Source organism: Microplitis mediator, chromosome 6 (genome assembly GCF_029852145.1).
Source record: "Microplitis mediator isolate UGA2020A chromosome 6, iyMicMedi2.1, whole genome shotgun sequence".
Taxonomy (NCBI): Eukaryota; Metazoa; Arthropoda; class Insecta; order Hymenoptera; family Braconidae; genus Microplitis; species Microplitis mediator.
Genome location: NC_079974.1, coordinates 11,910,672 through 11,923,119, shown reverse-complemented (window position 1 = coordinate 11,923,119; position 12,448 = coordinate 11,910,672). Strand labels below are relative to the sequence as shown.

Below are 12,448 nucleotides of genomic sequence, written 5' to 3'. Positions count from 1 at the left end.
TTACCGGGGGTATAATCAAAAATCCCCATTGCGTGTGGTATCTAACCACAGCCACCACGAGTCCTACCTCACTCGGCCCCCCATTCCTTCCATCCCAGGAAATAAAGAGACTCTAGCCGAAATGGGGCTTGGAATGGGGCCCCCATGGTACCAATTCCCTGTATTGGTCTACAGGCTGCAGATAAGTGGTGAGTTGCAGCATAACTCATTACCCTAAAAAGGGTTTCTTCCACATTATCCTACTTGGATCTTAGGACGGCAACTATTAAAGATAGCCCTCTACCGTCATCACCAAATGATTATCATTTGCTAACTGTAGCTTGTGATAGTATTGTGTACGGGCTATTACCCTTAGATATTCAAGACAGTCAAAAGGGGTCGGCTTCGCCCGCGTAGAGGTACCTATTGGCTTCCTGCAACCACGGAGTTGCCACATGTTACAAGGTGCAAAACAAGTGGGCACCGCTAACGGTTGGAGTAATAGTCTCAGAACCCGCGAAAAGGGTGGTACTTGCTTGGTTTGACGCCCCCTAGAGGGCGCCAAAACCTCTTCTGAGCATTCGCTACACAACAACGCTTCTATTACTATCCAAGCTCATGTGCTTGCTCTACTGACGGTGAACCTACCGTCATTTACGCTAACTAACAAGAAATGGCCGCACATAACTGGTGTACAACTCGCTGATCCAGACTTCTTAACCTCACAACCTATTGACATCATTCTGGCTGCAGCACCAGCTGCTCATATAATCAACGCTGAAATAAGGAAGGGTAACGACAATGACCCAATCACTCAGTCAACGACGCTTGGCTGGATCATTTATGGTTCTGTGGATACCGCTATATCAAAATTGACAGCTTATGGTCATCATGTTACTGTTGATGACCAATTACAAGACTTGTTAAGCAAGTTTTAGTATCAAGAAGAGTCACAGACAGAATTCGCTACACACTACAATGAAGATGTAGAAAAGTGTGAACAACACTTTGTCAATACACACTACAGACAGTCTGATGGTCAATATGTCGTTCGCTTGCCGACAGCTACTTGTTACCTCATCATGGGATTCTCAAAGAACAGAGCACTACCACCAAGCTCAGGGTGGTATTTAACGGGTCCTGGAAAACAACATCTGGCGTATCAATCAACGAGATCCTTCATGTGGGCCCCAAGATCTAAGTTGACATCAGTGACGTACTTATTCGCATCTGCTGCCATCGCTATCTATTCGCTACTGACGTAACGAAAATGTTTCGTCAGATTGCAGTTGACAAGGAAGATCATCATCTATGATGATACTTTGGTGCATACTCTGGTTTGACGGAGATGACATCCCAACAGTATTTGCATTCGCTACAGTTACTTATGGAACAACATCAGCTCCATATCTCGCTGGCAGAGCACTTTTACAACTTGCTGAAGATGAAGGAAATAAAATGTCTAAAAGCGGTTGAACCGCTAACAAATACACGCTATGTTGACGACATCTATGGAGGCGCAGATGAACTCGCTGAGGCAATTCAAGTTGCTCTCGACACAATAAATATGTGTGCCGCAGGATGTTTTCCTCTTGCAAAGTGGGCGAGTAATTCAACGAAATTACTCTCTCAAGTCGCTCCAGTGGAAACCCAAGAAGATACACCAAGAGAAATTGGGGATACTACGGTAAAAGTGCTCGGATTAACCTGGAATCCAGCACAGGATAAATTCCAGTTCGGCAATTCGCTTCCAGAAGCATCACAAACAACGAAACGCACAATTTTGTCTGAAATTGCTAGCTTGTTTGACCCGCTCGGATTTTTGGCACCAATCATCGTGAGAGCCAAGATGTTCATGCAGATGCTCTGGCTGCAGAACTTCGACTGGGATGCTACACTATCACCATTGCTTCTTCAAGAACGGAATTTATTTCGAGATGAACTACATCAGATCTCGAAGATTCAGATTTCTCGCTGGAATCATGTAAAAACTGGGGTATCAATCGAACTGCATGGATTCTCTCACGCGTCTCAACTCGCTATGGCTGCTGTCGTCTATTTAAAAGTTACTGACGCTACTGGAAGCTCCAACATTTCGCTAGTGTGTGCCAAAACACAAGTTGCATCCCTGAAACCCATATCTATACCAAGAATGGAGCTCAATGCCGCTGTATTACTCGCTCAACTGGTACTCTACGTCAAGAAAGTGTTGAAACTTGAAAATGTACCAATTTTCTTGTGGACAGACTCCGCTGTATTCTCAACGTGGATACGAAACAACCCAGCTAGATGGAAAGTCTACATTCGCAACAGAGTTACCAAGATTCAAGAATCGCTACCAAGTGTCAACTGGGATTTTGTTCCAGGGAAACTTAACCCAGCTGACTGCGCTTCAAGAGGTTTAACAGCAGCCAAACTAGAACAGCATTCGCTATGGTGGACGGGACCTAAGTGGCTCAGTCAATCAGAAGAAAACTGGCCATCTTTTGACATCACTACGCAGACGGTATCACATCTAGAAGAACGTCCAAGTCTGGGCGCTACACACGCTACTGGATAAATTTTCTAAGTTGTGACAACTACTTCGCACGCTTGGAATCTGTCTACGTGCCATCGCTAAATTTAAAAAAGTGCCGCAGTCCACACTGGCCACACCACTATCGACAGTCGACCTGGAACTCGCAAAGACTTTGCTGATTAAGTAAACACAAAGTCAGTACTATTCGCAAGAGCTGAAACTATTGAAAGATGGTGATTCTCTACAACGAAATCATCGTCTCGCTAAATTGATTCCCTACGTCGACTACAATGGAGTACTCAGAGTCGGCGGTCGCTTGAAGAATTCGCTACTGGATGATCACCAAAAAAATCCAGCTATTTTACCAAGATCATCACGCCTAAGTACGCTACTAATAGATCATTCGCATCATGGAACATTCCACAGGGGAACTCAATTGACTCCGCTGATCTTCGGAGATCTGTCTAGATAAAAGGTGGGCGAGTTCCAGTTAGGTCACATATTCTTCGCTGCGTTGTGTGCACGAGTCAAAGAGGTGTTCGTGCACAACAACTAATGGGACAATTTCCATCCGCTCGTGTAAGACCATCTAAAGCATTCTTACACACTGGAATAGACTACGCTGGGCCAGTAACACTGAAGACATTTCAAGGTCGAGGTGCGAAAACTTATAAAGGATGAATCGCTGTATTTGTATGTCTCGCTACGTCCGCTATACATATTGAAATTGTCACCGATTATTCTACTGACGCTTTCGTCGCTGCATTTCGAAGATTTACTAGTCGGAGAGGCTCCTGCAGTACCCTATACTTGGACTGTGGTACAAATTTTGTAGGAGCAGACGCCACGCTAAAGAAAGAATTCACAGCAGGATCGAGACAGCTAAAGAAACTCCAGTATTTACTCGCTACGGATGACACAGACTGGAAGTTCAACCCGCCAAGCGCTCCTCATTTTGGTGGCAAATGGGAAGCAGCCGTTAAGTCAATCAAGTTCCATCTTATTCGAACTATTGGTGAATCGCTATTGACTTACGACCAACTCGCTACAGTGTTAACACAGATTGAAGCTGTGCTAAATTCAAGACCGATCGCTCCGCTATCCGAAGATCCTGTAGATTTAACCGCTTTGACTCCCGGATATTTCCTCAATGGTGAAAAATTTCGTATTTTTAAAAGTTTCATAGATATAAGTAATGGAAACATGAAAAATCAAATCAAATGTTTAATTTAATCTAAAAGACTATAAATATTTTGTGCACAATGTCAGCTGTTAACTAAGACGAACATACATTTTTTAGAAAAGTTTTTTGTCTATAAAGTCAAGTTATTGTTTAATTTATTTGATGACCAATTTATTAATAGCACCATTAGCGGTGACAGTAAATTTTAAACGAATGTTTGGTTTGTAATTCAAAATCAAATGAGAACTTCTGAAACTGCTATACTCTTAACGTTGTAGCATAAATCGATAGAAGAGGGGAGCTCAATGGATCTTGGCCATACTCTGGTGCAGTTTGACGCAAGTTTCTGAAATCATAATCTGGAGCAATAATTGTTTAATTCTTGCGCAAGAAATCTGTTTCAAGAGTCTTACGTAAAATTTCAGTCACTATTGTTTATGATATGTTCACAACATTGTGAACAATTCTTGTGCAAACATCGATCAATATTGGGGATAGAGAACAATATTTTCTTAAACAAGACTTCTTTTCAAACTTATTTCAAAAATTTTTCAAATTAAGTTTTTACTTATAGTAAGCATTCCCAGAATAAATAGTTTTCTTACGGAATGATCGATTAAATTAAATTATTTAGAAAATAATCTCAATGTTTTTTTCACGATTATTTTAGTTGATGAATTATTTATATAATGTGCTTTTATCGTCTTAAAATCTAGTGATAAAGTATTTCAAACGTATCAAATAAGGATTTAATTGTTGTTTAGAATTGCTTACACTGAGAAAAAAAAATACTATTTTCCAAACAAGAATTTCTTGGTTCAAGAAATCCGTTCAAAATATTTATTTTATTATTATTAATTATCAATTTCTTGAGAAAAGAGCATCAAATTTATTTTTGTTATTATATGAATTTGATATTATTTTATGAGTAAACAAAAGAATACCTTTACTTGAATTGAATAAAAATTATTTCCTTCAATTCTACGAATTCTTGAGACGAAATTATATATTCTTGAAAATTATCAAGAATATATGTTTTTGTCTCAAGTAAATGTTTTTGATAAAAGTATTTTTTTTTCTCAGTGTACAAACTGAGATAGATAATATTAAAATCAGATTCAAGAATTCAGATATTGCTTATTTATTTTAATAAATACATATTTTATTTTATAAATCGAAGCGTTATAATAGGAAAGCACTCTTAGATACAGCTCAGAGTCAATCAATCATAAGTATTATTACTGATGCACTTAACCTTATAGCTGAAATATTTGTTATGCTAACAGAATCATTTCAAATTTTACTTTAAATCTATTAATTGCTATAGTCCTTTACAATTTTTTTTTCTAAGGTGCTTAACCATTCATTCACATATATCAAGGAATATTTTCAATAATGTTGAAATACTTGGCATCCCATCATTTAACAGTGAATTCGTGAAGACTTTATTCAAAAATCACCGTCTTGTTGAAGATCGAACCTAGGCGGGAAAGCAGAACCATCAAGTTGAGGTTTCATTAATGACCTAAATGGCTGAACAAATAAAACATAAAAATTGTATTAGATAAATTATTATTGTATTCAGCATCTTGTGAAATATCAAAAATGTTATTAAAATGTTAGTTAAGAAATGAAGTTGTCAATAATAAAAAGGTAAAATGAATCGATATATAATACTTAAATTATTTAAACAGGTTTTTGAACATATCTTTAGCTTAGGTCAAAACATGTTGAACAGATTCTGGATATAAGTGTCTATACAAGTTTAAAAGATCGATTTATTAAATAGCAAAATATGAGCTACTATACGTGTTCTGTGTGTCTTTTAATAGGATATACATGATTTTTAATTGAATGTGATGACACACGAACTTACATGAACCAAGGCAGCAGGTTACTCTGAAGTTGGTTTACGACCTTTCTGGGGCTATGGGTCATATTATATTTTTTATTTAGTTTTATTTCGCGTAAAAATAGTAAGTTAATTTGAAGCACCTGTTAAAACTACCGTTTAAGAATGCGAATACTTGGTTTTTATTTTTTTATGAATTCGATAAGCTTTGAATAATAATCCAAACATCAGAACTTTGTTTTTTTAAACATAAATCGCAATGACGATTAGTAATTTTCAATTTATTTGTTTATTTATTTTTTTTTTTTTCATAGAGAAAAAATGTTATTGTTTGAATAAACAACTATCGGTTTATTTTTTATACACTTTCTATAAATATAGAATCTAAAATAACTTCTCTTATAACACGATAGATTGATTAAAATTGGGATAGATTTTATGATATTTTTGACTAGTTATAATGTGTGTGTGTGTGTGACCGGTCTATAACTTTTTAACTAATGAACCGATTTGGATGGTTAAGGCGGCAATCGAAAGAGCTTGGTGGCCATCAACTTTTCTTAAAATTTCAGATCATTTAATCAAGTAGACTCGATAATATTGGCGAATTACGAAAAAAAAAATTTTTTTTTTTTAGTTTTTTATTGATTTCTTAGAAACGACTTATACGATCAACTTCAAAATCTAATCAGCTCTAGAACTTGATAAAACGCGTCGATTGCCGCCTTAGCCATCTCAATCGGAGTATTCTTTCGAGAGTTATCGCGGGAGAAAGAAATGGTACAAAACGGTTTTTTGCGAATATCTTCGAAACAACTGAACCAAGCAATTTCAAAATTTTATCAGCTCTAGAACTCAGTAAAATGCGCCGATTGCCGCCCCAACCATCGAAATCGGTCAATTCGTTCCTGAGATATCGTGGGAGAAAGAAATGCTAAAATCGGTTTTTTTCAAAAACAATGGCACACAAAAGTATTTTCGAGCTCGAAGAGCTCGAAAATATATCCACAACAATGTTTTCGAGCTCCTCGAGCGGAAACAGCGGGAAGTTTTGAGGCTGGCCCGCAGGGTCAACCGATAGACAGATTTTTTTTATTGATTATTCACGTTTTTCAAATAATTTTAATTTTCTGGGGTGAATGGCAGGCGCTCCAGTGCACCGAGGTGGAGGATCCGAACACACCATAAAATACACATACTATAGAAATTTAATTTTGTTCAGTTGCTAACCTGAAAAGATTTCTATTAAAAAAGAATTTGAGTTAGCTACTTTCATTGCATACTACGATATGGAGTCAGCTGAAAAGCGAAAATTAGAACAAAAATCCGAGTTTTTTCTTGTGGATCCCTACATTGGCTCAAGAGAAATTTAAAAAAAATTGTTTTTTCATTAAATCATAAAATTACGCAAATAATGAGTAAATTCGATACAAATAAGATAATTATTAATAAATAAATAGATAAAATATAAAAATATGCCATATTTATTAATAATTATCAATGTGAAATACGAGTGAGGTTAAACAGGCCTCTGACTCCAGAATAGAGACACGGTCGCCTCGCGCCGCCCATGTACACGCACACACATGTGTTTGAACGTGTACTTGGCGCGAGATACTGCCGTGTATCCGGATCTACATATACACTCATGCCAAAAATTAAAGAAACAAAAAATTTTTTTTAATTTTTTAGTGATTTTTGCAAGGCTGTAACTTCGTAGAAAATAATTGTATCGAGATTTTAAAAAAAGCATTTTACAGCTTGAAAACTATAGTTTTGGTCCATTTTGATAAATCATTTTTTGTATCTACGACTTTTGCGAAAACATGAGAAATATCGCGAGACAAAAGTTTTCAAAATTTTTTTTTTTTTTCCAAAGAGTTCATGAGCCGTGGAAAAATTAAAAATCTAAAAATTATAAATCTAAAAGTTATTAAAAAACTTTTGAAATTCAAACGCATTGGGATTCGGCAACGAATATCTTCTAAACGGTTAGAGAAATTAATTAAAAACATCAGACCTTTCTTGTAAAGCGTTGAATTTCCTACAAAAATATATCGCGCTCATTTGACAATAATTATTTTTCAATGACGTAAAAAATTCTTTAAAAAAATGCTTTTTTTAAACAAATTCTTCAAACTTCGATTTTGAATCTCTTTTAAATGGTGAAAGTTATGGCTTAAACACACCCTTTTTTTGTAGAGTATTCAATTTCCTATAAAAATATGTATAATGATTTGGTTAAACCATTAATGATTAATGAGATATGGCTTTTTATCTAAGGAACTAAAGAAAAAATGGAAAACTGCGATGAGGAGGATCTCCCTATTAATATTAAGAGCTCAAATTTGGTGAGCATTTTCTAGACGTGCCTGAGAACCAACTTTTCGATGTTGGAAGTTAAAAAAAAAATATTCGATTTTTTTGAATCACCCTAATATCTATATATTAGACTGGGCCAAAAAAATCGACTATTTTTTTTTTTAACGATACTGTGTAAATATTATTTGGGATGACAAAAAAAAAATTATTGTGAAAATTTGAGCCCTTAATTTTGATATTAAGAGGTGTATCAACGCAATTTTCGATTTTTTTCAAATGAGCGGGTTTTTGTCTCATAACTCTCAAACCATCGAGATAAACGAAATCGACTCAGATACATTTTTCAAAGGAAATTTAATGTTCTACAAAAAAGATCTGATTGAAATTTTTCGTCAGATGAACCGTTTCCTTATAATCATGCTTTGAACATTGGTATGATTTTAAAATTTGATTGTTCAACTTTGGAATTTTGTAATTCATGTAAAAATAAGTTTCTGGGAAAAGACAATGAAAATTCTTGAAGGAAATTGAATGCTCTACAAAAAAAGTATCTTAACAATTTTCGCTAAGTTCACTCCTTCAAAAGTTATTCAAGGTTGAAGTTATGTAAAACGACTTCAATAATCTTCACAATAATTTTTTTTTGTCATCCCAAATAATATTTACACAGTATCGTTAAAAAAAAAAAATAGTCGATTTTTTTGGCCCAGTCTAATATATATATATATATATATATATATATATATATATATATATATATATATATATATATATATATATATATATATATATATATATATATATATATATATATATATATATATATATATATATATATATATATATATATATATATATATAATAGTAAATTGCATAACAAAAACAAAGTTTGGCAAGTGAATCATTACTTCATCGAAAAACGTTACTTATTTTTAGTAGCGACATTATGTACTTGATATAAAATTTTCTATTCTTAGGATTGAAAAATTCATTATGCCACAAAAACGATTTTATTGTTTAAACTCAAGTTATATTATCTTGGATGAAGAATACATTTTGGGCTAACACTATGTTGAATTAAGTCACGTTATAAGTTGCTTCAATTTACGATTCAAATCATGTGATGTCTGGTTTTCCTTTTGTTCGGTCAGCTAATTTCATTTTCGTCTAAGCTGGAGTTGTTTTATTCCTGAGCATATAATAAACTGTAGTATTTGATTTTCCGACCGTTGAAAATTTTTAATTATAAATATTTAAGAAAAAACCTTCAAAAATAAAAATATCACATTCAAGAACGGTAGTTTTCAAAAATGCTAATAGTTTTATATCATTCTCAATAATAAAGATGATTATGGAAAAATTAGTTATTCTCGAAGATTATGAGTGTAAATAGTGAAAAATAATAGATATTTAATTTAATTTCTTACCGCTGGGCTCAATCCTCGTGCTGCACTTCCTCCACGTCCTTTGGTACGAAATTTAGTAATAGCTTGCTCGGCTAGATCTGCTCGTTCTTCGGCTTCTTCTAGTTCTTGTTGTGCTTTTCGGAACTTAGCGAGATTAAGGGCTGCGATTTCTTCTGCTTCCTCAATTTGTCTTTTATATGTTTTAATTTTTTGTTGAAGTTTATCAACGAGGTCTTGCATACGTTCATGGTTTTTCCTATCCTCATCAGCCTGTTATAAAGTTAATTCATTAATTCATGGAATGATGCCAAAAATTAGTGCTATTCTTATCTTTTTGAATTCAATTTTAATGAAGTAAGTTTAATATTTTTAAAACATGTTAGCTTTTCGATGATGGAAATTTTATATAGTGGAAACCTAAACATGCAAACCTTCTCAATAAGACAATTTATAAATAAATTGAGAAAAATATAGATAGCCCGAATAGGGAATCGAACCCAGACCATATCAATATCGCGCTGAGTGCTCTACCAGTTGAGCTATCCGGCACTATACTATATTCTGTTCAATTTGATCTATAACTTATTGAGCCACACCGTCCATCGTACGGTAATACACCGTAATAACATAAACGACGTTAATTGGACATAGGATGAATTATATAAATAAGAATAGTGGGTAAAAAATAGTAAATAACAAGACACTAAAGCTAATATATATATATATATATATATATATATATATATATATATATATATATATATATATATATATATATATATATTAGACCGGTTCAAAAAAATCGACTATTTTTTTTTTCAAAACCCGCAGTGAAATATCTTCCTAGTCATGAAAGAAAGAGCCTGTGGAAACGGGAGCTCTTTATATCGATTTTGAAAGGTCGCTCATCGTAAATTTCTATTTTACGTTTAAATAACATGGGAAAAAAAAATTTTTATTTTTTTATTTTTCTAGCTCGGCATTCGCACGTCATATAAATGAGTCCATAGCATATTCTTGTAGAGAATTTAACGCTCTACAAAAAAGGTCTCTTATCATTTTTCGATAAATCCATCCATTCGAAAGTTATCGGAGCTGGAAGTCAAATCTATAATAAATTTCCAGATCTTTTTACTTTTCCAGCAAAACTATCAGACTATTCAAAAAATGTCATAAAGTCTTTTTTATAGACAATTTTATTCCCTACAAATTATTTTCAATGAAGTTTATTCAAATTCCGCTTTGTTTTCTAGTTATTTTCGTTTTAATCTTAACTTCTCAGAATAGAGTAGAAGACTATTATTTTTACGAGCTTGGCATTAAAATGAAAATAACTAGAAAACAATGCGGTATGTCAAAGAACTTTCTCGATAATAATTTGTAGGAAATAAAATTGTCTATAAAAAAGATTCTACGACATTTTTTGATTAGTCTGATAATTTTGCTGGAAAAGTAATAAGATCTGGAAATTTATTATAGATTTGACTTCCAGCTCCGATAACTTTCGAATGGATGGATTTATCAAAAAATGATGAGAGACCTTTTTTGTAGAGCGTTAAATTCTCTACAATAATATGCTATGGACTCATTTATATGACCTGCGAATGCCGAGCTAGAAAAATAAAAAAATAAAAAAATTTTTTCCCATGTTATTTAAACGTAAAATAAAAATTTACGATGAGCGACCTTTCAAAATCGATATTAAGAGCTCCCGTTTCTACAGGCTCCTTCTTTCATGACTAGGAAGATATTTCACTGCGGGTTTTGAAAAAAAAAATAGTCGATTTTTTTGAACCGGTCTAATATATATATATATAAACTTTTGAACAAATGGTATTTTTGGAACCTACTCGATGAATTATGACAGATTATGGCAAAATTCTTTGATAATTCCACCATGAGGACAAATGCAAAAGATAGATTTCTATAAAATCTACCAAAGAATGTACGACGTAATCTGAAATTTTGTTCTTCATGAAAGATGTCGGAATCCATCTTAAACTCCATATTCGAATCGAACGTGTCGATCGCTTCAGTCGCACATGCCGTAACCCATAAGATAAGGGGTATTGAGCTTTCTACTACAATTGGTTCTTTATGTCATAGAGAATTATTTGGAGTTATAAAATCTACGTTTCCAATTATTGGTTTACGACGTTTGTGACAATCCATCGGTATATATTATGAGTTCCTATATTGGAGTCCAGATATCCATAGTTTTTCAAGCGGACAAGGGAAAATCACAATATGTGTAGTAGGGTGTGTCATTTTAAGGCTATATTTTTTTTTTTTTACTGCTATACCAGAAAATCTGGTAGTATATAGAAACTTAAAAATTATGCCGCTGGGCTAAAGGGTTTAAGTCCAATAGCGGCTTAGCTCATCAAAAAATTCGGTTTCCCATGTAAATAACACGGGAAATTTTTTTTTTAACTTTGAGTATTTCTAACTCGTGAAAAAATCGATAGATCAAATTGACTAATACATATTTTTGTAGGAAATTAAACGCTCTACAAAAAAGGTCTTGTATCATTTTTCGATCAATCCATCTGTTCTAAAGTTATTAGAGCTCGAAGTCAAGTTATAGTAAATTTCGAGACCTTTTTACTTTTCCGGCAAAACTATCAGACTTATCATAAAATGTAGTAGGGTCTTTTTTGTTGACAATTTAATTTTCTACAAATTATTATCCGTAAAGTTTTTTCAAATTCCGCAATGTCTTCTAGTTATTTTCATTGCAATGTCGAGCTCTTGGAATCGATCAGAACACTGCTTTTTTAAGAACTTGAAATTAAAATGAAAATAACTAGAAAACAATGCGGAATTTGAAAAAATTTTACTGACAAAAATTTGTAGGAAATAAAATTGTCTACAAAAAAGATTTTATGATATTTTGCGATAAGTCTGATGGTATTGCCGGAAAGGTAAAAAGATCTCGAAATTTACTACAACTTGATTTCGAGCTCTAATAACTTCAGAACAGATGGATTGATCGAAAAATGATATGAGACCTTTTTTGTAGAGCGTTTAATTTCCTACAAAAATATATACTAGTCAATTCGATCTATTGATTTTTTCACGAGTTAGAAATCCTCAAAGTTAAAAAAACAAATTTCCCGTGTTATTTAAACGGTAAATCGAATTTTTCGATGAGTTAAGCCGCTATTGGACTTAAACCCTTTAGCCCA

The 12,448-nt window shown here is 33.5% G+C and overlaps 2 protein-coding genes across 28 annotated transcripts in view; one reads left to right on the top strand and one right to left on the bottom strand.

Moving 5' to 3' along the window:
* The first annotated feature begins 1,327 nt into the window (after positions 1 to 1,327).
* On the top strand, positions 1,328 to 2,539 carry LOC130670517 (uncharacterized). Its single transcript, XM_057473930.1, has one exon. The coding sequence runs from the start codon at positions 1,328 to 1,330 to the stop codon at positions 2,537 to 2,539; it is 1,212 nt and encodes a 403-aa protein (XP_057329913.1).
* Positions 2,540 to 4,805: 2,266 nt separating this feature from the next.
* The window catches only part of LOC130670096 (myosin heavy chain, muscle), a 104,876-nt gene continuing 97,233 nt past the window's right edge, over positions 4,806 to 12,448 (bottom strand). For 25 of the 27 annotated variants that reach the window (XM_057473286.1, XM_057473279.1, XM_057473270.1 and 22 more), the window contains exons 24-25: positions 9,282 to 9,530; positions 4,806 to 5,213 (exon numbers count right to left, since the gene is read on the bottom strand). In XM_057473286.1, the coding sequence (XP_057329269.1) occupies positions 5,130 to 5,213; positions 9,282 to 9,530 (333 nt within the window). In that variant the 3' untranslated portion in view covers positions 4,806 to 5,129. Of the gene's footprint in view, positions 5,214 to 5,556; positions 5,608 to 8,898; positions 9,044 to 9,281; positions 9,531 to 12,448 lie in introns of those variants that run through there. The other 2 variants (XM_057473297.1, XM_057473298.1) reach the window with 2 other exon arrangements.

What these genes read in the sequence shown, in the direction of transcription:
- LOC130670517 (XM_057473930.1), top strand. Translation starts at nt 1,328, where the DNA reads ATGACATCCCAACAGTATTTGCATTCGCTACAGTTACTTATGGAACAA.